The 21,692-nt window shown below is 51.4% G+C and overlaps 6 protein-coding genes across 15 annotated transcripts; 3 read left to right on the forward strand and 3 right to left on the reverse strand.

Moving 5' to 3' along the window:
* Positions 1-196: 196 nt before the first annotated feature.
* On the forward strand, positions 197-3,548 carry LY6G5C (lymphocyte antigen 6 family member G5C). Its single transcript, XM_057493877.1, is given in 4 exon segments — positions 197-311; positions 1,432-1,479; positions 1,482-1,559; positions 3,385-3,548. Coding segments are annotated over 4 exon segments (405 nt in total).
* LY6G5B (lymphocyte antigen 6 family member G5B) lies at positions 3,074-7,814 on the reverse strand. Its single transcript, XM_057493623.1, has 3 exons — positions 7,150-7,814; positions 6,883-7,011; positions 3,074-6,711 (listed from the first exon to the last, which is right to left on the reverse strand). Exons 1-3 carry the CDS (start codon positions 7,205-7,207, stop codon positions 6,293-6,295), a joined length of 606 nt encoding a protein of 201 aa, XP_057349606.1. The 5' UTR covers positions 7,208-7,814; the 3' UTR covers positions 3,074-6,292.
* A 232-nt stretch (positions 7,815-8,046) lies between these two features.
* On the reverse strand, positions 8,047-12,033 carry CSNK2B (casein kinase 2 beta). 4 transcript variants are annotated; one of them, XM_036875656.2, is made up of 7 exons: positions 11,879-12,033; positions 11,206-11,288; positions 10,457-10,559; positions 9,775-9,890; positions 9,250-9,325; positions 8,912-9,101; positions 8,047-8,282 (listed from the first exon to the last, which is right to left on the reverse strand). In XM_036875656.2, exons 2-7 carry the CDS (start codon positions 11,275-11,277, stop codon positions 8,192-8,194), a joined length of 648 nt encoding a protein of 215 aa, XP_036731551.1. In that variant the 5' UTR covers positions 11,278-11,288; positions 11,879-12,033; the 3' UTR covers positions 8,047-8,191. The 4 variants fall into 4 exon arrangements, with proteins under 4 accessions (XP_036731551.1, XP_036731552.1, XP_057349596.1 ...); XM_036875657.2 differs by having other exon boundaries at positions 11,868-12,007; XM_057493613.1 differs by lacking the exon at positions 11,879-12,033 and adding an exon at positions 11,632-11,789.
* A 202-nt stretch (positions 12,034-12,235) lies between these two features.
* On the forward strand, positions 12,236-15,351 carry GPANK1 (G-patch domain and ankyrin repeats 1). Of its 6 annotated transcripts, none has more exons than XM_036875651.2 (4): positions 12,236-12,507; positions 12,655-12,929; positions 13,500-14,206; positions 14,728-15,351. In XM_036875651.2, exons 3-4 carry the CDS (start codon positions 13,602-13,604, stop codon positions 15,170-15,172), a joined length of 1,050 nt encoding a protein of 349 aa, XP_036731546.2. In that variant the 5' UTR covers positions 12,236-12,507; positions 12,655-12,929; positions 13,500-13,601; the 3' UTR covers positions 15,173-15,351. The 6 variants fall into 6 exon arrangements, with proteins under 6 accessions (XP_036731546.2, XP_036731545.2, XP_036731547.2 ...); XM_036875650.2 differs by having other exon boundaries at positions 12,771-12,929; XM_036875652.2 differs by having other exon boundaries at positions 12,771-12,929; positions 13,503-14,206.
* Positions 15,352-16,409: 1,058 nt separating this feature from the next.
* On the forward strand, positions 16,410-18,902 carry C16H6orf47 (chromosome 16 C6orf47 homolog). The gene has a single exon (XM_036875418.2). The coding sequence runs from the start codon at positions 17,252-17,254 to the stop codon at positions 18,143-18,145; it is 894 nt and encodes a 297-aa protein (XP_036731313.1). The 5' UTR covers positions 16,410-17,251; the 3' UTR covers positions 18,146-18,902.
* Positions 18,903-19,011: 109 nt separating this feature from the next.
* APOM (apolipoprotein M) lies at positions 19,012-21,692 on the reverse strand. 2 transcript variants are annotated; one of them, XM_036875420.2, is made up of 6 exons: positions 20,951-21,692; positions 20,405-20,559; positions 20,051-20,124; positions 19,882-19,956; positions 19,579-19,677; positions 19,012-19,163 (listed from the first exon to the last, which is right to left on the reverse strand). In XM_036875420.2, exons 1-6 carry the CDS (start codon positions 21,062-21,064, stop codon positions 19,138-19,140), a joined length of 543 nt encoding a protein of 180 aa, XP_036731315.2. In that variant the 5' UTR covers positions 21,065-21,692; the 3' UTR covers positions 19,012-19,137. The 2 variants fall into 2 exon arrangements, with proteins under 2 accessions (XP_036731315.2, XP_036731314.2); XM_036875419.2 differs by having other exon boundaries at positions 19,858-19,956; positions 20,951-21,275.

Here is a 21,692-nt window from a genome sequence, read left to right on the forward strand (position 1 = left end):
ATATGAAAGTTACCCTGTCATTCCCCTGTCGCTCAGCCAGGATGTTAGGCTCCAGAGCGGCTGTGGGTGAGGACACTCTGTTCCTCTGGCTGTTCTGAAACTGATTTCCACCCCCAATGGGTGTTACCTCTCTCCTTCCTCTTGGCCTACTTCTCTTCCACCAATATAAACCCAACCTGGAGGCTGGTGGGCAGCCATGCATTTTATGGCAGATCCCACAGGTAGCCAGAATCTGGGGCCCCTGGGCCTCCACAGCAACCCCCAGGCCCTGGGTCTCTTAATAGTTCTGGTCATGGTGAGCTTGGTGTTTGGTAAGTGGCTCTAAGGGGTCAAAGGATCTCCTGGCCTGCTGGACAGAGAAACCCACAGACACCAGGTGTCTGGGAACACCTGCCTAGGCTGTTCAGGTAAACCCAGGCAGGAGGAAAGATGGGATGGGTAGGTTCAGTGGGATAATGCCTGGGGACTAATCATAAATGGACTGATGTTCACTCATGGCGATTTCTAGCAGCCACCCCAGGGCTGTTTTACTCAACAAGCAGTAACCTGGAGATACTAAAGGGAATGCATTCAAATCTGAGGACAACACAGAATAAGGAGGGTTCAGGGAACATGCTAGATGACAACAGCAGGATCCACAGTGTAGAACAAAACTGAATCCAGCCTGATCACCACCTCACTTGGCTGCAAAGTACCATCTACATAGAAATGGGATTAAGTTTTCTATTTATTTCCTATTTGCCTCACACCGAGCATACTGCTGCTGGGTCTGGGTCCAGTAACTGGTTAGCATGTGGTTGGGCCTGGAGGAAGAGAGGGATGTATATGTATAGTTGGGGAGGGACTTTGTGGACAAAGTTTAATATGAGTCTGTCCAGTGATAGGACCACCAAACAAACAATGTGGTTCTGGGCTGCTTGACGTCTTCTGTCTACACAAAGCACAGATTCTTTCTTTCCTGTGATGATTTATTTTTGTTTTCACTTCTGAATATTACAGATTAAGAAAGCATATTCAAAAGAGAGCCCAAGGGGGTGGGTGACTGTGAAATCAAGTCCCAAAGGAAAAACAGTTTTAACAAGGTTGCCCAAAGCTGCAATGGGCTGCCTCAGCCTAACCTCTGAATTTGCAGGGTGCTAGGCATGCATTAGCCCCACAAATACATGTTGAATGAATGAATGAATTCATTAATGAGTTCCTTGCTTCAGGAAGTTTAAGAGCAGACAATGAAGATTTTAATGAGGACTAAAGCTTCCTGATGGAAGCTTGAGCCAGATGAGTTTAAGGATGGATGGTTTTATGGTTTTCTGAGATGGGGAGGTGGGGAGGAAGCAGTGGGTTAACCAAACTGGTAATTAGGCGGGCAGGGGTTTGGGGTCAGTACTTCTGTGTGTTCTAGGTAAGTTTGATGCTATCAAACACTTCATACAGCTCAGTTCCCCAAATACTTGCACGGCTATCGATGTCTCTTTGAGACAAAGGATTGGGGTGCCTTCTGGGATCTGACATTTGCCACATCCCACCTGGCAGCAGCTGCATGACTCTCCTCATAAAGAACAGTAAGCTGCTTTCTCCTGTCTTGGGCCCCTTCCATTACCAGATGGTCACTACCTGCCTGCTAAGGTGCATCCCAAGTCTGGTTCCCCCAACCCTAAGCTCCTGTTCCCTCACTTTCTCTTTCCTGTCCTGCAGGGCCACTCCCTGTCTCCCTTGCACCTGCCTCCCTCCTCAGCCCACAGCAGACAGGCCCCTGCCCTCTGGCACCCTTGAGTTCATCAGACCCACTAGCTTCTCCTTGGGCTGCCTTCTTCCCACCCGTCAGCAGCAGTCCCTGGCAGCATCACTCTTTGACTTCTTCTACTGCTTCTTTCCCTCTTCTCTGTCTCCCTCACGGAGGCTTTTTAGTCTCCTGACCCTTCATGGTTCATGTGCACTGAAGTTTGAGCCTTTGCTGCCTTCCCACATCACTCTCACCAGAGATTTTGCTCTGCTTCCTTGGCTTCAACCAGCAACCACATACTGCTCCCTACTGAAGCTGAATGTGGAACCACAGTCATGTCAGTTTGCCCTCTGCACACCTCTGCCTTATTTTCAACTTGCAAACATTGGCTACATTTCCTTATTCATTCCTGCTCTTCCACTTGATCCCTCACCATTTTAAAGTCAACAAACACATAATACATACTATATGCCAGGGACTGCTCTAGTCCTTACACCCTTCTGAGGTGGATGCTTTACAGATGGGGAAACAAAAGCACAGAAGAGTCAATGTCTTGCCCAAGTCTCCTAGAGGCTGAGCCACAGTAGTAGCTCCAAAGTTGGTGCTTATTTAACAACCACTGCATGAAGCTGCCTTCCTATCTTTTTCACTTTTTAAGAAGCTGATGCATAGGCATGGTTCAGTATCAGAGTATTCCAGTGTATTAGAGAAGTCTCCCTCCCACTGCTGGCCCAATCCATCCAGCTCCCATGCATAAACACCACAAAACCTTTCAATTTTCTTGGTTATTCTGTGATATTTTGTGTACACCCTATACCTTATAAAAATGCACCATTTACTCCTTTTGCACCCCTTCCCCCTGCCAAACGGTAGCTAGCATATCACTGTAAACAATTCTGCATGTGCTTTAAACTTAACAGTTATGGAGATTAAAAGTTTCCATGTCAGTTTATAAATAGCTTCCTTGTCCTGTTGATCTGCTGCATAGTACTCCATGACAGGGACATGCCAGGTCCATCTGTCCATCCCACTGTTGGTGGACCTTTAGGGTGCTTGTAATTTTTCACTCTCTCAAGCAGGGCAGCAGGAATATGAATGCTCCTGTTCATGAGCACAAAGATTTACTTTCCTCTAATATATATAATAGCAGCAGAGGTTATCATCTGCTCTTACTTTTGATCCACAAAACAAAGACCAAACACCTTTTGCTATCTGACCTTCAATACATCTGCCAACTTTTTTTGTTGTTGTTATCATTAATCTCCAATTACATGAAGAACATTATGTTTACTAGGGTCCTCCCTTCACCAAGTCCCCCCCACAAACCCCATCAGTTACTGTCCATCAGCGTAGTAAGATGTCATCTGCCAACTTTTTATTGTATGGCTCCAGCCAAAGTGCTGGTTCTCCAACTCTTGGCTCCACAAATCCCAACTTAGCCATCTCCAGCAGTCACTGTATTTTGAATGGCTCTTTCCCACCAACTTTCTGTGGGAAGCTTTTGCAGTTCATGGCTGGTGATTCTCTGGCACTCCCTGCTCCTTCCCAGCTCCAGAATCTTTGTTTTACAGTTTGTGGGGCCAGGGCAGGGTATGTGGAGGGGGCAGGGGCTTGGGGCTTTGCCTGGGACCTCCATACCACTGATTGCTGCTATTGCTTCCCAGACAGTGGTTCTGACATCATGGTGAGCGGCCGTCACAGCAAGGAGCAAATGGGTGATTGCTCACACACCCGCACTTCTCCGGTGATTGGCTTCTGGATGTTCTCTCAATGTTGCTTCACAGACTTCTGCAATAACCCTCAGAACAGAGTGCTGTATATTCCTTAGAACTTCTGCAGAGACCTTTGGAATAAAATCCTGCCAGTTTCCAGCCATCCTCCTGATTTTTACCTGGGCACAGCAAGGATAACTTCCAGTGTCTCCACAAGCCTTTCCTGCATCCCTCAAGTTACTGGACACCAGCCTTGACTGTCTCTTGGTTGACTCCCCTCAATACTTGTATTCCCACTCTGCCCCTCCCCCTTGGCCCCCTCTCCAGAATTCTCTTGAGTTCTCCCTTCAAGTTATCAGTCTGACACCTTCCTCTCTTCTCACCTCTAGTCTGCTTCTTTGCCCTGATTTGTTGCTTCTCCCACCAGGGTCCTCTTTGCCTCAAGTCCCCAGATATTCTTAAGTAAATTAGTGTACAAAATGGATGGTTCATCTACCTCTTCTGGTGCAAGGGAGGCTGACAGAGGTGGTCCTGCCTGCCACACTGTGGGAGCAGGTAAGCAGCTCCCAGCGCTGCTGAACTCTGCTCCTGCCTGGCCTCCGTGTCTTGGACTCAGCTCTAGGCACAAAAAGGATGAGCTGGAAGCTCTGCTACGGCAAAGGGTGGTGGGCATTCCCAGCAGTGCCGTCACATCCAAAGCTGCGTGGGGGACTGGCAGGGAGGTCCATGCAAAGGTGGGTGTCGGTGGGAGTGGGGTTGCTGAAGGCCCAGGCCCAGGGAGGAGATGGTGGGGGAGGGTATTTTGCAAGATACGCCAGGCCTAGTGAAATCCTGGCCTCTCTGATTCCAGGTTCCACTTCCTCTTCAAAAACAATGGTTACTCCTCAAATTTGGGCCTTGGGTTCCTCAGCTTCTGAGGCCGTCTTCCAGTTTGACTTGTTAGAGGTGGATAAACCTGGGCCTTTCTCTTATACTGATGTCACAGGGGAAAGTGGGCTCAGCAAGAGGGGTACACACTGAAGGTCTGTACCTTTTTGTACCACCAACTGCCACCTGACCTGGAAATTAACACTGGTGCTCCTGCCAGGGCACAGGCTGTTAAAAGGGGCCACAGAGATCTGTTAATGGACATGCAGAATACCACATAGATATATGTGTTGTGTGATGCCACTGTTATCAAGCAGAGACAAAATTCACCTAAGCTGCTACAACTTAGGCCAGTGGCTACTCCTGAGGGTTCATGGGGAAGCCTGGGAGGATGGACAGAGGCAGCTTTGGGTACTGATAAAGGTCTTTATGCTAACTTGCCTACTGATAATGCAAACGTGTAGTGCACAAAAGCCTATCTTATGGATGTGCATGTTTTGCCAGAAAGGTTTAAAAATAAATGGGCCAAAATCTGTGTGCATGTTTGTCTCTAAGGCATGTATCTACTTTTGAGGTCCTATCTTCTACCTACACACACATTTACGTGTGTTCTCACTTCTGTGAGACTTGGCAGATACCCAAGATGAGGCAGAGACCAATTTACCCAGGTGGCAGAGCTGCAGGGACTGGGCTTCCCAGTCACAAGGCTATCCTAGTTTTCAGAAAAAGGTTTCATAACCCCAGCACTGGGTTGTGAGGTTTGGAAGGCAGACATCTGGCTGTACCCATCTGTGAATCCTGGTGCTTAATGCCAGGTCTGGCTCAGAGAACAGGGTGTCCAGTGCTTATTGCATGTATGGAAGAGATTGAGTTACAAACATTCATTATTGCTTTCTGTATGTTTAGTTTTTCCAAAATAAAATAAAGTGGAAGATCCAACCATTGCAGGAAAGTACTGTCTGTACTTTTCCCCACCTATAAGCCTCAACAGAGCAGGTCCTGGGTGGCAAAGTTCCTGAAAAGAACTGAGGACAGGCAGGAACCCAGGTCCCTCAGCACCTATTGCCTTCGATATGTAGACCTGGGCCTTTTGGTTTTTCCTGAGTGTTTCTGGCTTAACAAAAAAGTTTTTCTTTCTTAGGTAGAAAAACCCAATGCCACCTGGGTTAACTTCCTAAGTTTTGCAGGCTATGTTCAAGGCTACAAGGAGTCACAATCTTCACTTTGATTTCTAGCTGAGCAGAGCGTAGAAAGGATGCATGTCCTCTGGGGATGGGCCATGAGGAAGTCACAAAGGCCAAGTGGAGTGGGCCAAGCTCTGCAACCCTATTTGAGCCCCATGCCCAATTAACTGTCCTTAACCTGTCTACACCTGCCCATGCCTGAGCCTAACCCCATAAACAATGTGACACCAGCTTAGCCCAGTCCATTTACTGTGGAAGGAAGGAAATCAGGGATGTAGAGCTGAGCAGGGAGACCCTCTCCTCTCCTCTGGCACTTATGGAAGTGGGTGTCAGGACTCAGTGATGTGAAGTGGGGCCACGGGCTGGGACAAGTGATAAGAGAAAGAAGCAAGAGCCCAGTGGGGGAGTGGGGTCGGGGAGCCAGTGAGGCAAGACACCAGAGCCAAAACAGGAAGTCTGCACAGAGGTCTACCCTTCATCCCTCCTGCGGCAAGCTCAGTCTGGCCCTGAGTCTTAGCAGGAAGGGATATATAGAACTGAACGGAGGCAGCAGGGGACCAGATTGAGAGGGGACTGGGAAGGTGATGGAACATTCGGATGATGGAAAGAGGAGGAAACCACTGTGCCTTTCCCAGGTCAGCTTGGGCAGAATCTGCACTTGAGATTATTTTCTAGGAAGAAGATAAGCACTGGGTGCAATGCCAACTGGTTTCTGGAAGAAATTAAACCAAAGCCATATAGACACTGAAGTACAAAGGAAAGGAGGCCTGAGAAACAAGACCAGAGTGGAATCCAGAAAGGGTAAGGTGTCAGGGCCCAGTCTGGGGAAGAATCAAAAGACCTGAACTGTTGAGGAACATGTATATGTGGCGCAGGTCAGCAACGGACAAGCCCAGGTACAGGGGCAAGGTGGCTAGGGAGCCCAGGCCTTTAGGCTCCTTCTCAGGATGGAAGCTACATAGGGGCAGTAAGAGGTTCAAGGCTTGGTAGAACTGCCGGATCCTGGACTCAGACAGGTGCAGGGCCAAAAACCCAATGGGGGTATCAGGAAAGGAGCTCTGGACCTGGGGCCTGGACCAGGAGTTACAGTAATCACACTGGCAGCACTGGGCCTGGTACCAGTAATCCAGGAAATAGGTGTTGCATTTTTCTTGGCAGCAGTAAGAATTGTACTGTCCACAGCCTCGGACGGTGAAGCAAACCTTGATAGGTGGAGGAAAGGGAACAACTAATAAGCCCTGCTGCCTCCCATAGTCCCCCAAGCCTGGCACGCCTAGCATGGGTTCTCCCCATGCCTTCCTTCAAGGATCTTCCTGTCTTTTCTTGTACACCAGCCACAAACTGTGGTTATCTGTGAAAGGAGGGGAGACCAGCAGCCCCCTCCTGGGACTTGACTCACTGTAATAGATGTTGATCACCATGCATGGTGATGAGCTGCTGACGGTGCACTCCTCTGAGCCTGAAATGCATCCTACAGAAGGGTCTTCTAAGAGGCAGAAGTGGCAGGTCCAGACTTCAGGAACAGGAGCTGGGGAAGCAGAAGACAGGAGGGATGGGAGTGTTACAAGTTTCTTGCCCTGCAAGGAGTCCATGCATCCATGACCACAGCCCCATCCCCTTATTAGACTCAGTCACCCCACCCTCCCGGCCCCTGAACCTCACTTACCCTTTCTCACTGCGAAGCAAACCGTGACCAGCACACCTACAGGTATATGGGCCTTCATTTTGAAATTCTCGGGAGAAGGGCAGTCCTTGAGATTTCTTGAAACCGCACCTTCCTGTGACTGTACTTGATCCTGGGCTGCACGATGGTTTTGACAGGCAGTCTGAGCGAGACCTTCTGTAGGTGCAGAGCTATATTCTTGTCTGGGGCAGGAAGTTATTAACTTGACAGGAGGAACAGTGTGTCCTCACCCATAAGGTCTGGTTCCTGAATGTGGGAGCAATGGCCCAGACAGTGGCAATACCTGGGACTTTATCTAGCTGTGTACCTTTGTCCTGCATGCCCATCTATTCCACCTCAAGAGTCCATGGATTAGCTTGTCTCTGGCACCATCTGCCTCCCTTCCCACACAATAGGGCCAGTGCCTTTGATGCTGGAAGCAGCTTTGGCCAGAAACCCAGCACCCCCATCAAGACAGGCATGTCTCAGCTCCCCCAGCAGGGGGCACACAGACACCACTGAGCAGCAGTTCTGGACCTTGTTGTCCACCCTCTCCACCCCATACAGTTGTTTATTTCAAGACCATTTTCCTGGTAAAACCCAAACTGAAAGACAGTACTGCTGATTACATCCCTTATAGCATAAAGATTGCCACAGGTGACCTGAAAAGAACAAATGCCTTTCTAGTGTTAGAAATCTGATTCTCTGGGTGTTGCCTTGTAACATCTCCACATCCCATCCTAGGAATTCTGCTCTGCTACTAAAATTATCACCTAAATCCACTAGGCACAAACCTGTGCTGTTTTTCAACTTGGGGAAGGTGGGCTGGGCCAATGACGGCCCCCTGGTCCAGGGCACCACTACCCACCCTTCCCCAACCCCAAGCACCAGTAGATCAGCTCATGGCCTTTTCTTCCATTTTATTTCATATTCCCACCACAATAATGACTCCTTTAATTTAAACTAAAAACCATAGAGGGTTCCTGAAAGAGTGGCAGCAAAGGAATAGAGGTGTCAAAGACTGAAGGACAGGTGGGGTAAGGACTCAGCGAATTGTCTTGACTGGGCTCTTGAAGTTGCTGGCGGCTTGTAGCTGCAGCTGGTAGGCCATCGGATGGATCTTGAAACCATAGAGCCTGCACCGGGGCAGAGGTCAGAGAGGCAACAGGGTGAGCCCCATCCTAGCCCTGCCTGTGGCCTGCATTCCCATCTCCCCACCCCAGCTCCTCCATGGGGCCTGCTCAGTGCATAAGGGCAGTGGTTCTCAACTTCTCCCTTCAAAAATATTTGGAAACTATCTTAAATATCCTTTAAGACTTAATTCTTGACTATGTATGTTGTGTGTATACCAGCACTTATTTCAACATAAAACTAAATTTTTCTTCCCCTTACCACAGTAAAAATGATGCTCCAGGAAGATAAACCACACTTGATCTGTGGCTCTGGGGATCTCCTGGCAAAAGGCTGAGCAGCCAAGATGATGACAGGAAGAGCTATTGTTAAAATGGTGTTTCAAGCGCTAAATGTTATTCTAAGCAATTCACATGTTTAAAAATACCCTGTCAGGCAGGTACTGCCATCATCCTCATTTTATGGATGAGAAAACTGAGGTATAGGCAATCAAGTAACTTTCCCAAGGTCACTCAGCAGGGAGAAGCCCTGGCTTTGGCAGAAGCAGGCCTCAAGAAAGGACCATGCCCTTTCCTTCTCTCTGGGGGATCCTGGGCCTTTCCTTTGACCCTTGGTGACTGTTCCTGCTCCCCACCTGGGCACAAACTGGTTGGCAGGCCGCTTGGGCCGATACTCGGGGTGCACCATGAAGAGCATGTGAGGGAAACCGGTGCCGAAGTAGGCGCCGTCCGTGTGGTGGTGTCTTGATGACTTGGGTGTGTACACGTCCATGCACTTGGGGCAGTACAGCTTCACCATGGCCTCGCCTGGGATGTCTGAAAGGCCTGGGAGACAGCCAGACTCAGCAGGCTGTGCACCCCCAACCCTGCCCAACCTCCCCACCAGACTTAGGCCCCGACTTGCTGAGCCCAAGCTCCTTCCTGGAGGACCTGACATTTTATGTGGTCCTCCTTTCCCTTCTCCAGCACTCACCGATGGGGAGCATTGGCTGGTTCTCACAGTACACACGAGGACAGTAGCCAAAGTCTCCCTGCTGGTACTTTTCCAACTGAGGTGAATAAAATGGAAGGGACTAGTGAGTAGGTGTGAAAAGAAGAGGCAATCCCCTCCTCAGACCAACCCACATCATTCTGTCCCCAACTCCTCCTGCCTCTCTCAGTCCAAAGGCCCCTTCTCTGGCACACACTGGCCCTCAGATTCTTCTGTTTCTTTTCTCCAGCTAGACAGGCTGCAAACCATCAGAGCCATTCATTATTTGTTTCCTGAGGAAGAGGTAATTTACAACACCTTCCTGTCCGAGGTCAAGTCTCCCTCCCTGAAAACACCCCCTTCAGCACAACCCCCAGTCAGGATTTAATGCCCCAGGCCCAGGTTCTGGGGTGCTTTCCCTCTTTTCAGCTAGATTACTTGACAAGGCTGAAACACGTGACTTCCTTCTGCAGGAATCTGTTTCCCTTATTGCCTCAGAAGGACTCAAATGGGGCAGAGAGGCCTCACCATCTGGGCAATGCCACGGTTGGTAAGGATATAGCGGGCGTGGATCAATCCATAAAGCATCTCGGCTGCCTGTTCAATCAGGTCACTCTGGTTGGGGTTGTCTTCCAGCTCTTCATCTGAAACATGGCCGCAGTGGAATGCAACCAGTTGTCTAACAGCTTTGTTAGGTGCCCTGCCCACTCCCAGGGGCTGCTGGCTGCTCAAGTTTACCCAGCACCCACCTTTAAGCCTCACCCCACCCCTCACCTGGGCACCTGACCCAGAAAGCTAGGCCTCTGACCCTTCTATCAACCCAGTGCAACTTTGTCTTCTCTCCACCCTTTCCAGCCTCTGCTCTCCTTTCCCTCCCAATTCCCTCAACACATCAATGCAAAGGTATCAATGCTGGAAATGGAACTTTAGGCTGGAAGGTGTAAAGAAGGAAAAAGACACAGGAAATGAGACCCATGGAGAAACTGGCATTATGGAATAGAACTGAGTTGTAGGCTCAGAGTAGGGGAGCAAGCAGCACAAGCCACAACACTAGACAAATCAGGTAGGGGATCAAAATGAAATAGGGGATTTTGGGTTAAGCAAGTCAAAGAAACAAAAGGAAATTTAGAAATTCAAAAAGCACATGAACAGGGATTTGAAGAGGAAAAAAAAAGCATATACACACAAAACAACCCTGAGGGTGCCTCACCAGGCTCCAGGTCCAAGATCATGTCTAGAGCTTGTCGATAGTGAGGCACCTGTTCATTGAGTCCAGTGAGATTGAATTTATCCTGGATATAGTCTTCATCCACCTGAAAGGATGTGGAAGTCAAGAGGAAACCCACAGCAGATTCCTCAGTTTTGATCTGGACTGGTTGCTCTGATGCCTTTTCCTCAACACAACTTCCTGTTCCCCCTGTTTCCCCATTCCCAACTACCCTCCCATAAAAACTTTGGTTTTTCTAAGGATAAGCAGGTATTGCAATCCCCTCCTTAAAGAGATACTCCTTTCAAGATCCCTGTCCCTACTCCTAGGGACACCTCTTGGAAATAGTTTTGCCCTCTCCTTAGGGGGCAGCTGGCTCTCTGAGTACAGTGGAGGCTGAACAGCTTGGGTTTGGAAGGCAATTACAATCCCTTATGCTAACACGCAGTTTTTCACATTTCAAAACATTTTAATATGTGGTATTTTAATTCTAACAGTCACCAGAGAGAAATACTACCAGTCCCTCTTTATTAATAAAAAAGAAAAGAGACAGTTGATTTGTCCAATGTTATAATGCTGGAGGGTGGCAGGGTTGGGACTTGGGCTTCTGTCTTGCCCCTTCACCACAAAGTCAGTGGGGGTTACTGACTCTTCCTTGACAAGAGAAAGCTTCTATGGAAGCATGTGAGGGAAGTGTTTGGAAGTTGAACATCTGAGAGAGTATCTGGCCAAATGATATAAGGAGAACTCACCTCACAGAAGAATTCATTGCCTCGGAGCCCACAGAACCATGAAATCCAGGACACCTCCTCTGAGCTGCTCATCTTCACGTCAGCTGGAAAAAGAAGAGTGTAAGTAAAGCCTAAGCTCTCCCTCCCTGCCTCTGGTATCCTCCCTCCTCCCACACTTAGCTCTCCAACCACGGAAGACTTTGGGGCCACCTTTTCTTAAAAGATTCGACCCTGGAGCACCTCTCTCCAGCTACTCTTATTCACACCTACACCTCTTCTCTGAGATTAGGAATTCTTTGACATCCCACCACTTGCAAGAAGCCAATAATAGGTCGAGGCCCTACCAATCCTCCTCACATCCCTGACGCTCCCGAAGGCCAAGCCCCAATCTCCTTGGTGTCAACTCTAGAAGAGTCCTTGGCTAGGGCTCCCTACTCCTTTAGGTACCCGGGGCCTTTCCGAAGTTTATCCTTTTCAAGCAAAAGCTGGATTCCTCCTCTTCTCATGGTCTGGGGGTGGCCTATAGGTCCTTTTCACGGCAGTTCCCACATCCCGCCTCCGACACTCCGGCCATCCCTGCGCGCTTCAGTGCCGAACCGGATCACTTCCTCCCCCACCCCCACATCAAGGCTTGGAGAGCCCGTGTCCCGCGCCAGGGATAGGGGATTTGGCACGACGAAGACCTCAGACTCACGGCTGGAAGGGGACTGGGACCAGGGTTGCGGGGAAGGGGAGTTGTTGCTTCCAAGGAATGGTGGCGACTGCTACAGCGCAGGCACGGGCCTAACCGTGGCAGGCGAAATGGGATGGGGGGAGTGGAAATTGGCGAGGGTGAGAAGGGGGCAACGCGCAGGCGCCAAGGGTGGGCGGCGCGGTGGGCGCCGGGAGCTGTAGTCCCTTGGAAGGGAGAAATTGGCGAAAGTAAGAAAGAGCGAACTACGAATCCCAATATGACCCGCGCACAACCCCGGTGTCGCAAGTCCCCTGAGGAGGGCGCTCGGCTGGAGCGCTGAGAGTCGCCACCGGAAGCGGAAGCGCAGCACTGCGTTCTGGCCCTGGGAGCAGGAAAAATAGTCTTGTGATCCCGAGACAGAGAAGGGGCGGGGAAAGGGCCGAGGCTGGCTGGATTGTTTCCTGCCGCTCCTCTCAGGCTGCGGGCTTCTGGTCCCGGTGTCCCCCTGCTACTCAGGGGACTGACCTCATTCCTGGCCAACCTGCCGGGTCCTTATTTCCTGTCGAGCCTCTCGCCCGCGTCAGGCCCGCCGCTGGAGACCTGCGACGGGTCCCCGGTTCACCCCGGGATCCGGTCTCCTGATGCGGGAGGTGAGGCTGGGCTCCGTAGCCACTGAGGGAAATGGGTAGGATGTGCTGGCCTGAGCTGAGCGGTGTGAGAACGGACTAGTGCTTTAACCTGAAGTGGCGCCAGCCATTCTAATGCTCGTCCCCTTGCACTTCTCCATTTTCTCTTAGGGCTTCAGTGGGGCTTTCTGCTGCGGGCGCTAAGTGTGACCTCCGAACCCTGGTCAGAATAAGGGTGAGGGGCAGCGTGACGCTATTTCATTTAACAGCTTCTGGGCGTTCCACAGGTTTTCCTCTGCCTCATGGCTTTACTTGACCCAGAGAGTGTATGGCAACTCTAGAAAATGAGCTCGAGCCGGGGGCCAAGGGAGGAAGGCGAAGGGCATTGTGGGGGTGTTATGTGAAAGCAGGACCCCAACCGACCCATGGGTCCTCGTGCTAGCTAGGCACGTGGCACTTTACTTGTATACTATTGGAAAGGTTATAGGGCAGGACACTGAACAGGGTGCACTCTTTGAGTCAAGTGATTTTCCCCGCCCCACGACGCATGCGCCTTTGGGTCGTGGTGCTTGTGTCAGCTCCTTGTGAGCAGCGAGTGCTGTTTTGCAGTACTGGAATTAAAATGTAAGTAAGATTGGAGCCTCTCCACAAAATCGGCTTCTGGAGAAGTGTCAAGTCTGTTTTTATTTGGGAAGGGGATACCGTGAAATAGGATCGAGGAAAATTTAAAGGGCCAGGCTGATTGTTTTTCTTAATGGTATGTCTTGCGGAGTGGTAAAGGAGTTTCAGAGGGAGGCTCGCTCTTACTGTTGGTGAGAATGGGATGCGGGCAGAACGCAGGACCCATGGGCAGCTATCTCATGGAGTTCTTGTTAACCTTTACTAAGATGCGTGGTCTGTTATTTTAGGGTTTTCCTGTTTTTCCATATCACCTAGACCCTGCAGAGTCCTAGGTGAGGGGGGTCATTTTGGGGTAGGAGCGGATTTTTGACTAAGGCTACTTTTCCTCATCCCAGCAGGTTTCTGGAGGTGGCTGTGGCTACTGCAGATCCACCAAGGGGCTGATTTACTTGTCTCATCCTCCCCTTGCCTAGCCTCATTTTCTCAGCACTCCCAAAATGCCCAAGCCCTCCCTCATCACCTTCACTCCGGCCACCGACCCCTGCGACCTCTGGAAAGATGGGCAACAGCAGTCACATCCTGAGGAGCTGAAGCCCACCCTGGATGGGTCTGCAGCCCGGGCTTTCTACGAGGCCTTGATTGGGGATGAGAATAGTACCCCTGAACCCCAGAAGCCTCAGCCTGAGTTTGCCTGTGAGAGAAAGAGGAAGAAAAGAACGATGAAGGAGGCTGTAGCAAGAGCATCAGGAGGATGTGGACAAAGATCCCTTGAGGCTGAGGACAAGCTGACCCAGTGGATACTGAGGGCAGCCCAGGAGGGGGACCTGGCAAAACTAAGAAGGCTGTTGGATCCCCATGAGGCAGGGGGAGCTGGGGGCAATGTCAATGCTCGGGATGCCTTCTGGTGGACACCCCTGATGTGTGCTGCCCGAGCAGGCCAGGGGGCAGCTGTCCGCTATCTCCTGGGTCGTGGGGCTGCCTGGGTAGGGGTCTGTGAGCTGGGTGGCAGGAATGCTGCTCAGCTGGCTGAAGAAGCAGGCTTCCCTGAAGTGGCCCGCATGGTCAGAGAGAGCCATGGAGAGACAAGGAGTCCAGAGAATCGGTGAGAGGAAACCTTAGTCCATGCTCATTTTTCATTGTGTTCTGCCCTTCCACATCAGAGGCCCCAGAACATACTGAAGGGTTAGTTCTCTTCCCTATCCCTCAGTGTAGGTTGATAAGGCAGTGTAGTAGAGTGGTTTTAAACAAACCACATGAGCTCCCTTGGTTCAAATCCTGACTACTTGGGCAAACAATGCCTACATACCTCAGTTTATTCATATAGGAGACGAGCATCTTTTTCATAGGATTAAATGGGTAAAGTCCTAGAACAGTGTTTGCCGCACAGTGACTATATAGACATTAGCTATAGTCATTATTATTCCTCCCTTGCCCAAAAGCCTTGTGAGGCCTGGTTACCATCTCTTCCCAACTCTTCTCCGTTGAGCCCCTCATTGTTAAGTGGAGAGAAAAGCAATTTGATTTTTAGCAGACTGAAAGAACCGTTTTCCCACCCTGTCAACCACCTCTGAGAGGCCTCAACCCTTCCCCTGCCCTCAACCACTTTCTCTTTTTCCTCTGTAGGTCCTGGTCCACCTCCCCACAGTATTGTGAAACCTGTAATGCTTACTTCCAAGACTCTAACCACCGCACATCCACTGCTCATCTGCTGTCACTGACCCAGGATTTCCGACCCTCCAACCTGCCCCTTGGGGTGCCCACCTCCAGCCCAGGCTTCAAATTACTGCTGAGGGGGGGCTGGGAACCTGGAATGGGACTGGGACCCCGGGGTGCAGGTCGTGCCAACCCAATCCCCACTGTACTTAAGAGGGACCAGGAAGGATTAGGCTACAGATCAGTGCCCCAACCCCGAGTCACACACTTCCCAGCTCGGGATATCCGGGCTGTGGCTGGGAGGGAGAGAGCCCCTAGGGGGACCACACTGAGTTGGAAGGAGGAGAGAAGGCAAGAGGAGAAGAACAGGGCCTGGGAGCGTGATCTGAGAATGTACATGAATCTTGACTTCTGATTTTGATGAGGTCTGACCCTAGTCTGTTGCTGAAGTCTGAATTTGGGTCTCTCACCTGGGCATTTTGGCTTCTACTTCCTGGGGTAGGCCCAGGTCCCAGACGGTCAGGTTTTGGTCACTGGGCTCTGCCTTTGAGAGAGAGGGACTGGGAATTGATAAATAAATCATCCTTCTCTCTCTTTTGTGTCTGTTTTTCTAGGAACTGTTGTGGGGAAACCAAACAACTCCAGGGGCAACATGCAAGTCCCACCTGCCAGAACAAAAGGGGTAGATAGATCATCTGCCAGTCTGGTTCACTTCCAGGTCCTAGCCCCTGCCTGGACTATTATTTCAGCCCCGTGAACCTGGAATTGCTCAATTGTGCAAGTCTCACTTCCCCCAGGAAGTGTTCCCTGTCCACTCCAGCCAATTTAATCACTGATTTCATAAACAAGTTCATATACTATGTGCTAAGAATAGGAGGAATAAGAGACTTTCCCAACCTTCCAGGTTGCTCACAGCTAGAGGGGGAGATAGCCATGTGATCAAATACAATGTATGGTGACAAGTGACTTTAAAGAAGGCGCACAGAAGTGATGGGGGTGGGGACGGTCTTGCAGGAAGAGGTCTTTGTGGTGAGCGGGCTTAAGATTCTCCAGCCTGTAGGCTGAGCTGAACAGGGACCAGAACTCTGGCCTCCCACACTAAACTTCAAGCCAAGATTCTTCTCATTACCTGAAAACTCGGGAGGGCAGCAAACACATCCTGTTTGTCTACATTTGTCTTCCCCACACTCCCTTCTCCCCTCCTGTTGCTCATACCAGGTACCGGGCGCATAAGTAGCTCACTGTTGTCAAATACAGGAAGTAAAATCTGGAGGGGCAGAGGAGGGCTGCTCAAGTCCCAGACTCCTTTCATTGGCTCTTTTTTCCTGAAAAACCTTTCATGGAGTCATGGAAAGGAAAAGGAGGAGTGATGGGGAGTGCGGGGAAGAACCCAAGGTCGGACGGGGTAATGGGGACGGGCGAGTTTGGGGGACCACTGGCGGGCGGGGGCCTCTGAGCGACAAAAATGTAAGGCTGTGAGGCTGGGTTATATGCAGGCGATGGCCCTCGCTGACAGCGGATCGGTGCCCTGCGGTAAAGCCGCGGGCGCGCTAAAAGCGCGCACTCTGGGCGCGGATGTGCCGGGGGAGGGTCGATCCGTCAGAGTCCGCCCCGCGAGTTGCGGGCTCCGCCCAGGCCTGTCCCTCCAGTCCCGGTGCAGCTGCTTCCGGGCTCCGCGGCTCCGTGAGGCCGCGGCCCCGAAGCTGGGCCCAGCCCAGGTGGGGCAGCAGCCCGTAGCTCCCGGACGGACGCCTGGGTCCCCAGGCTGTCCCTCGCTCTGCCTTGGGAGATCCCCTAGGATCTCCGAGGACATCACCGGCCTGACCTTGCCGAGGCCTCGTCTCAACTGCGTGCTCGGGGACTGGTCGGGCCGCTTTGTAGGATTCACAGTCCTCTAAACAAGGGACGAACGCTGCTGGCTGGAGTTAGCTGGACACCCCTCCCTAACCCCCTGGTAGGAGACTTCCTATTCCTCAGCTCGCTTAGGGCAGCAGTTCAGAACTCCCCAAACTGGGAGCATCTAGGACGGGTGTCCACCGTCCTTGCTGGATGGAGCACCGCCTCCCCACTTTCTGGGGCACCTTGCAGCGTGGCCTTGGTGAGTGACGCTTGGGGTGCTTCTTGATGGGAAAGAAGCCTCAGAAATACAGGAAGGACACTGTTGGGGGTGACCCAGGCCTTGTCAGATCCTGAGACTCTTGGAATCTTGTGTGTGGGGTGGTGGCAGTGGTGGTGAATGAATTTGGAGGTGCCTCCCTTCTTCACCTCAAAACTGAAAAGGAAACAAGCCACCGGCCACACTTGAGGCTGCATGACCATCCAGGGAAGTGGGGAGCCACTTCTGAATTCAGAGCAGGACTCACCAAGCAAGTATCTGTTTTTCTGAGCCTGAACAGACTCTGGCTTCTGAGGAGGCCCTCAGTCTCCAAAACTGAGAGTCTAAGCAGTGCCAAGAAGCAGACCCAGAATTTGGGAGCTCATTACACAGCCAGCCATGTTCCTGCGGAGGCTTGGTGGCTGGCTACCTCACCCCTGGGGCCACAGGAAACCCAGGAAGCCCAACCTGCCTGCCCCAGAATCCAGATTGGCAAACAGCTCCTCTGAGAATTCAGGGAGTGACTGGGACAGTGCCCCAGAAACCACAGGAGATGTGGGGTCTCCCAAGACTTCAGACTCAGGGGCACGGAGGAGCTCTGGAGCTGCTGCAGAACCAAGCAGGGAATCCCAAGTTGAGCAACTGGGGAGCAAAAGGATGGATTCCCTCAAGTGGGACAAGACCACCTCTGGCATCCAAGAGTCTGGGAGACTGGAGGTTGGAGGGGCCATTCCCAAACTGGGATGGGATTCTGTGGACTCAGGTGGCACCAGGAGACCTGGAGAGTCGCCTGAAGGGGGACTGAGCCCCACTGGGCCTGAAGCCCCAGTGGAGAAGCCCAGCCGGCGTCGGAAACTACTGGGCTGGCTGCAGGGTGAACCAGGTCAGCGATCCGGGGCTTCCTCACAGTACCCAGGGGGCCTAGAGGAGTGTCTGCAGATCTCCACCAACCTGACCCTGCACCTGCTGGAACTGCTGGCCTCAGCCCTGCTGGGGCTATGCTCACGACCGCTGAGGGCAATCTTGGATGCACTGGGCCTGCGTGGACCACTGGGCCTCTGGCTGCATGGGCTACTGTCCTTCCTGGCTGCCCTGCATGGGCTTCACGCCGTGCTGAGCCTACTTACTGCTCACCCCCTGCACTTTGCCTGCCTCTTTGGTCTCCTACAGGCCCTGGTGCTGGCTGTCAGCCTCCAGGAGCCCAGTGGGGATGAGGAGGCCACTGACTTGGAGGGTGAGAAGTTGGAAAGGGAGGGTGGGGAGCAGAGGGGAGACCCAGGACAGGGGCTGTGACTGCAGGTGGGGTATGACTGAGGCCCCGCCCTTGGTGAGGTGGGAGCAAGGATGAAGTCAGTGTGGCCTTTAGGAGGAAAGTGGGGGCATGACCCAGATTGTAAGCACAGGAACCTCAGGGATGGGAGGAAACCCCAGAGCATGAGGGCACAGGGCTCCCCCTTCACACACAGGAGAGAATAGAGCTGCTTAGGGCATCTGTGTTTATGGACAGTGGGGGTATCGCCCTTGAATTCACCAGCTGTTGTTACTTTTTGCTTTTACATTTCTCCCACATTCAGTTTTTTTTTCCACCTTTCCTTTTTAAAAGCCAAAAAAAAAAAGAAAAAAGTGTGGTGATAGAGAATAACTACAGGGTCTTCTCTTCCTATCAAACCTCCCCAAGTCTGAAGACCAGAGGCAGGAGAAACAGACTTCTGGTTGGGGTAAAAGGGTGGTTGAGAGACCCAAGGGATCCCTCCTGGGATCTAAGCCATCTGGAGAAGAGTGGGGCTGCTAGGCCGGTAGATCAGGGGGTCCAGGTGGGGGCCCACAGGTGATGGAGCCTGCAGAAAGGCTGTGGGTGTTCCCAGGAGACGGGGGGAGTGGGGATGGTGTAGCACTATTGGCAGGAGGGCCAGTTCAGAGGGGCTGGCAGCCCAGACAGGCAGTGTGGGAAGCACTGGAGCTTGCAGTCCGCACACCGGTAAGGGTTGGCTCACTCAGCAATAAACAACTGAGTCACATCAAATCCTAAATATACCACTATGAAGTGAGAGCTACCGCCTTTCAGTGTTCTTCCTGACACCCGCTGTCCAGCTGGGGGATTAGGTGGTAGAAGATCCAAGGTGGAGAATTGAAATAGGGACATTAGGATTGATGTCTGGAAATAAACCCCAATTGAAAAATGATCTTTATTATTCTTGAGAGGGAGTTGGGAGTCTCCAGGTTCTCCTCTCCCTATTATCTCAGCTCCTACTATATCCATCTGGGGGCACAGCTGAAGCCATATGTCAGTTACTGGACAGCTCACAGGCCTCTGGTGGGAGGAGGGAGAAAAAGAGATGGAAAGGAAGGAAATCCAGGGAGAGAAGGAAAGCTGATGGTAATAATAGAGTGGAGAGTGCATTCCCTCATCCCCACATCAGAGGAGTCACTGAGGAGTTTTCCCTCCATGTCTGACTCTGTCCCCTTTATCTACTGCAAACTCAGAAACTGCCCTTTTGTGTAGCCCAGAGTCCATCCTGGCTTCTTCAAGTGACATCATAGCTCTCGGCCACATTCCTCTGGTGCCATCACAGCCCATGACACAAACAGAGGTGTCAATGCAGCCACACTAATGAGGTCAGCCTATGGTCCTGCCCTCTGGTGACATAACTTGAGTTCCTTTCATCCCATACCCTCAGAAGATTTGGTGAGTTCTAGTCCTCTTCTGTGAGACTTTACCCCCTCACCTTGATTCCTGGGAGTTAGTAAGAAGGCCTTGGACTCCAGACAGGAGGTCAGGGACTGGAATTCCTCCACACACTTCTCAGGAGGGTGTGGTGAGCGATCTGGAATGGCAGGGCAGGACAGGGCCAGGCCCATCAAAGTCCCTGCTTCTCAGCAATGCCCCTGGTGACCTTGTGGAAGCACCCAGCTCTTCCTGGGATGATGTCACAGGACCTAGAATGAGGGGCTCTCCTGCCCTCCCATGTTTCCCCCAACACTTCCTGCTTGGCATCTCCACTCACTGTAGAGGAGGAAGCGCTGGTAACCCTGGCCTGTCTCTTTCAGCATGATTCCATCTGGGCATGTGCTGAAGAAGAGCTTGGTCTCCATGTCGGGACGGCCTGTCAGGGTGGGTGAAGAGAAGGGTGAGGACAGATAAGCAAAACCATTGAAGCCCAGGGGACTTGTGGAGGGTGAGGGCTGGAGAGAACCAACCTTCAGTTCTGAGATCTGTGCTCCCCTCAGTTAGGTGGTAGGTCCATTTCCGGGGTACACAGAGCCCATTTTTCCTGCAGAGGTGGTGGTGTCAAGGAGGAAAGACTGAGCAATACTCTAACCATACCGTACCAGCCTCTATTTATTCTGCCTTATTCCTTCTTGAAGCCCAGGTCCTCTTGGGTTTCAAACTCCCAAGGGATGGTTAGGCTTATCTCCAGAGGGAAATTAATAGAGCTATGAACTCAGTGGGCCAAGAAAAGTGGATATGCCAAAGAGCCTGGCTCTTTGTGGGTGGGTGTTCACAGCTGGGGCAGAGATTGCCCCTACTGGTGCCTTGGCCTCACCACTCACGTGCGGATGGTAGCGCGAAGCTGGAGCTCCGTGGGGGAAGAGCCCGCAGCCATGTTGAAGACAATGTTGTCCACAGGGTCAAAAATCACTAAGTCCTCCTTGGTGGGAGCTGCCCCTGCGATAAAGTACCACCGGCCCAGGTGGGGCTCTGGGAACTGGAGAGACAACAAGGGGAGCAGAAGAGGGTGGGTCCCATGACAGGGTCCATCTAACCTCTTCATCAGTCAGGATGGCAACACTTAGGGGTGGAGGTGTTGGTCACTTTTTTCCAATAGTGGGTTGGATTCATGGCAGGGAGTCACTATATGAATTTTCCTCTGTGACTTTCCTCCATCAACCTGAGTAAACCATTCCCACACCCGCCAAATTCTACCATGTCTTCCACATTGATGGCCACAGTACTAATTACTTTTTTACTTGTTCTTAATCACAACATTCACACCCTCTTCCTCCCTTCCTTTCCCAATGTAACTTCTGGTCATCCTAGACTCCCACCCAAGTCCCTCAGAGCTCCCACCATAAGCTTTCCCCATTCTCAGTTCATACCTCTTTCCCATCCACACTCTGAGTTGTCAGTTGACTGTGCTCAGGGCACTGGTAGATAGAGTTAAGGAGAATGCCACAGAGGTAGAGTAGAGCTGCCCAAATTTGGTGGAACATCTTCCAGCAGGAGGGAGCTGGTATTCTATGTGGAGTGGCTGGTGCCTTAGCTGCTCTCTCCCCTGCTGGCTGCTTAGTCCACTCTGCTCCCAGCCCCTTGCCTCAACCCTTGACCCTTTCACCTGCTAATGAGTAACTTCAACCTTGTTTTCCAGCCCAAACCTGGATTACTTAGTGTTTGGGTCATCCTCCCCCTCTGCTAGATGCAACCACTCCATAATACACCCTGGCATGTTCAGGGTCCCTTGGGAATTCTAAGGAGAACTGGATCCTCCAGGTCTTTTAAACCGTATTTGAATGAATATCTGCTGTGTTGTGTAGCATTGAAGTTGGATTTATTGTTTCATTCATTAACTTAGCAAACTGTTGTTGAGTCCCAGCTATTCACCAGCAATTTGCAAAGCCTGCAGGATATAAAAATGAGTAAGACAGTCCCTGGCCTTGAAGAAGTCAGTCTAAAGAAAACTAGCTGTATAAACATATCATTGCAATATACTCAGTTAAGAGCTTCAGAACAGGTATGAACCAGGTGCTGGGACATAGCGGATGGGAGGCTTTCTCTGTGGAGTTTATAATTGGGGAATAGTAACTACCCTCCCACCCCACTCCCCCATTGCCCCACTAAAGC

This window comes from Manis pentadactyla, chromosome 16 (genome assembly GCF_030020395.1).
Source record: "Manis pentadactyla isolate mManPen7 chromosome 16, mManPen7.hap1, whole genome shotgun sequence".
In the NCBI taxonomy this organism is placed as follows: Eukaryota; Metazoa; Chordata; class Mammalia; order Pholidota; family Manidae; genus Manis; species Manis pentadactyla.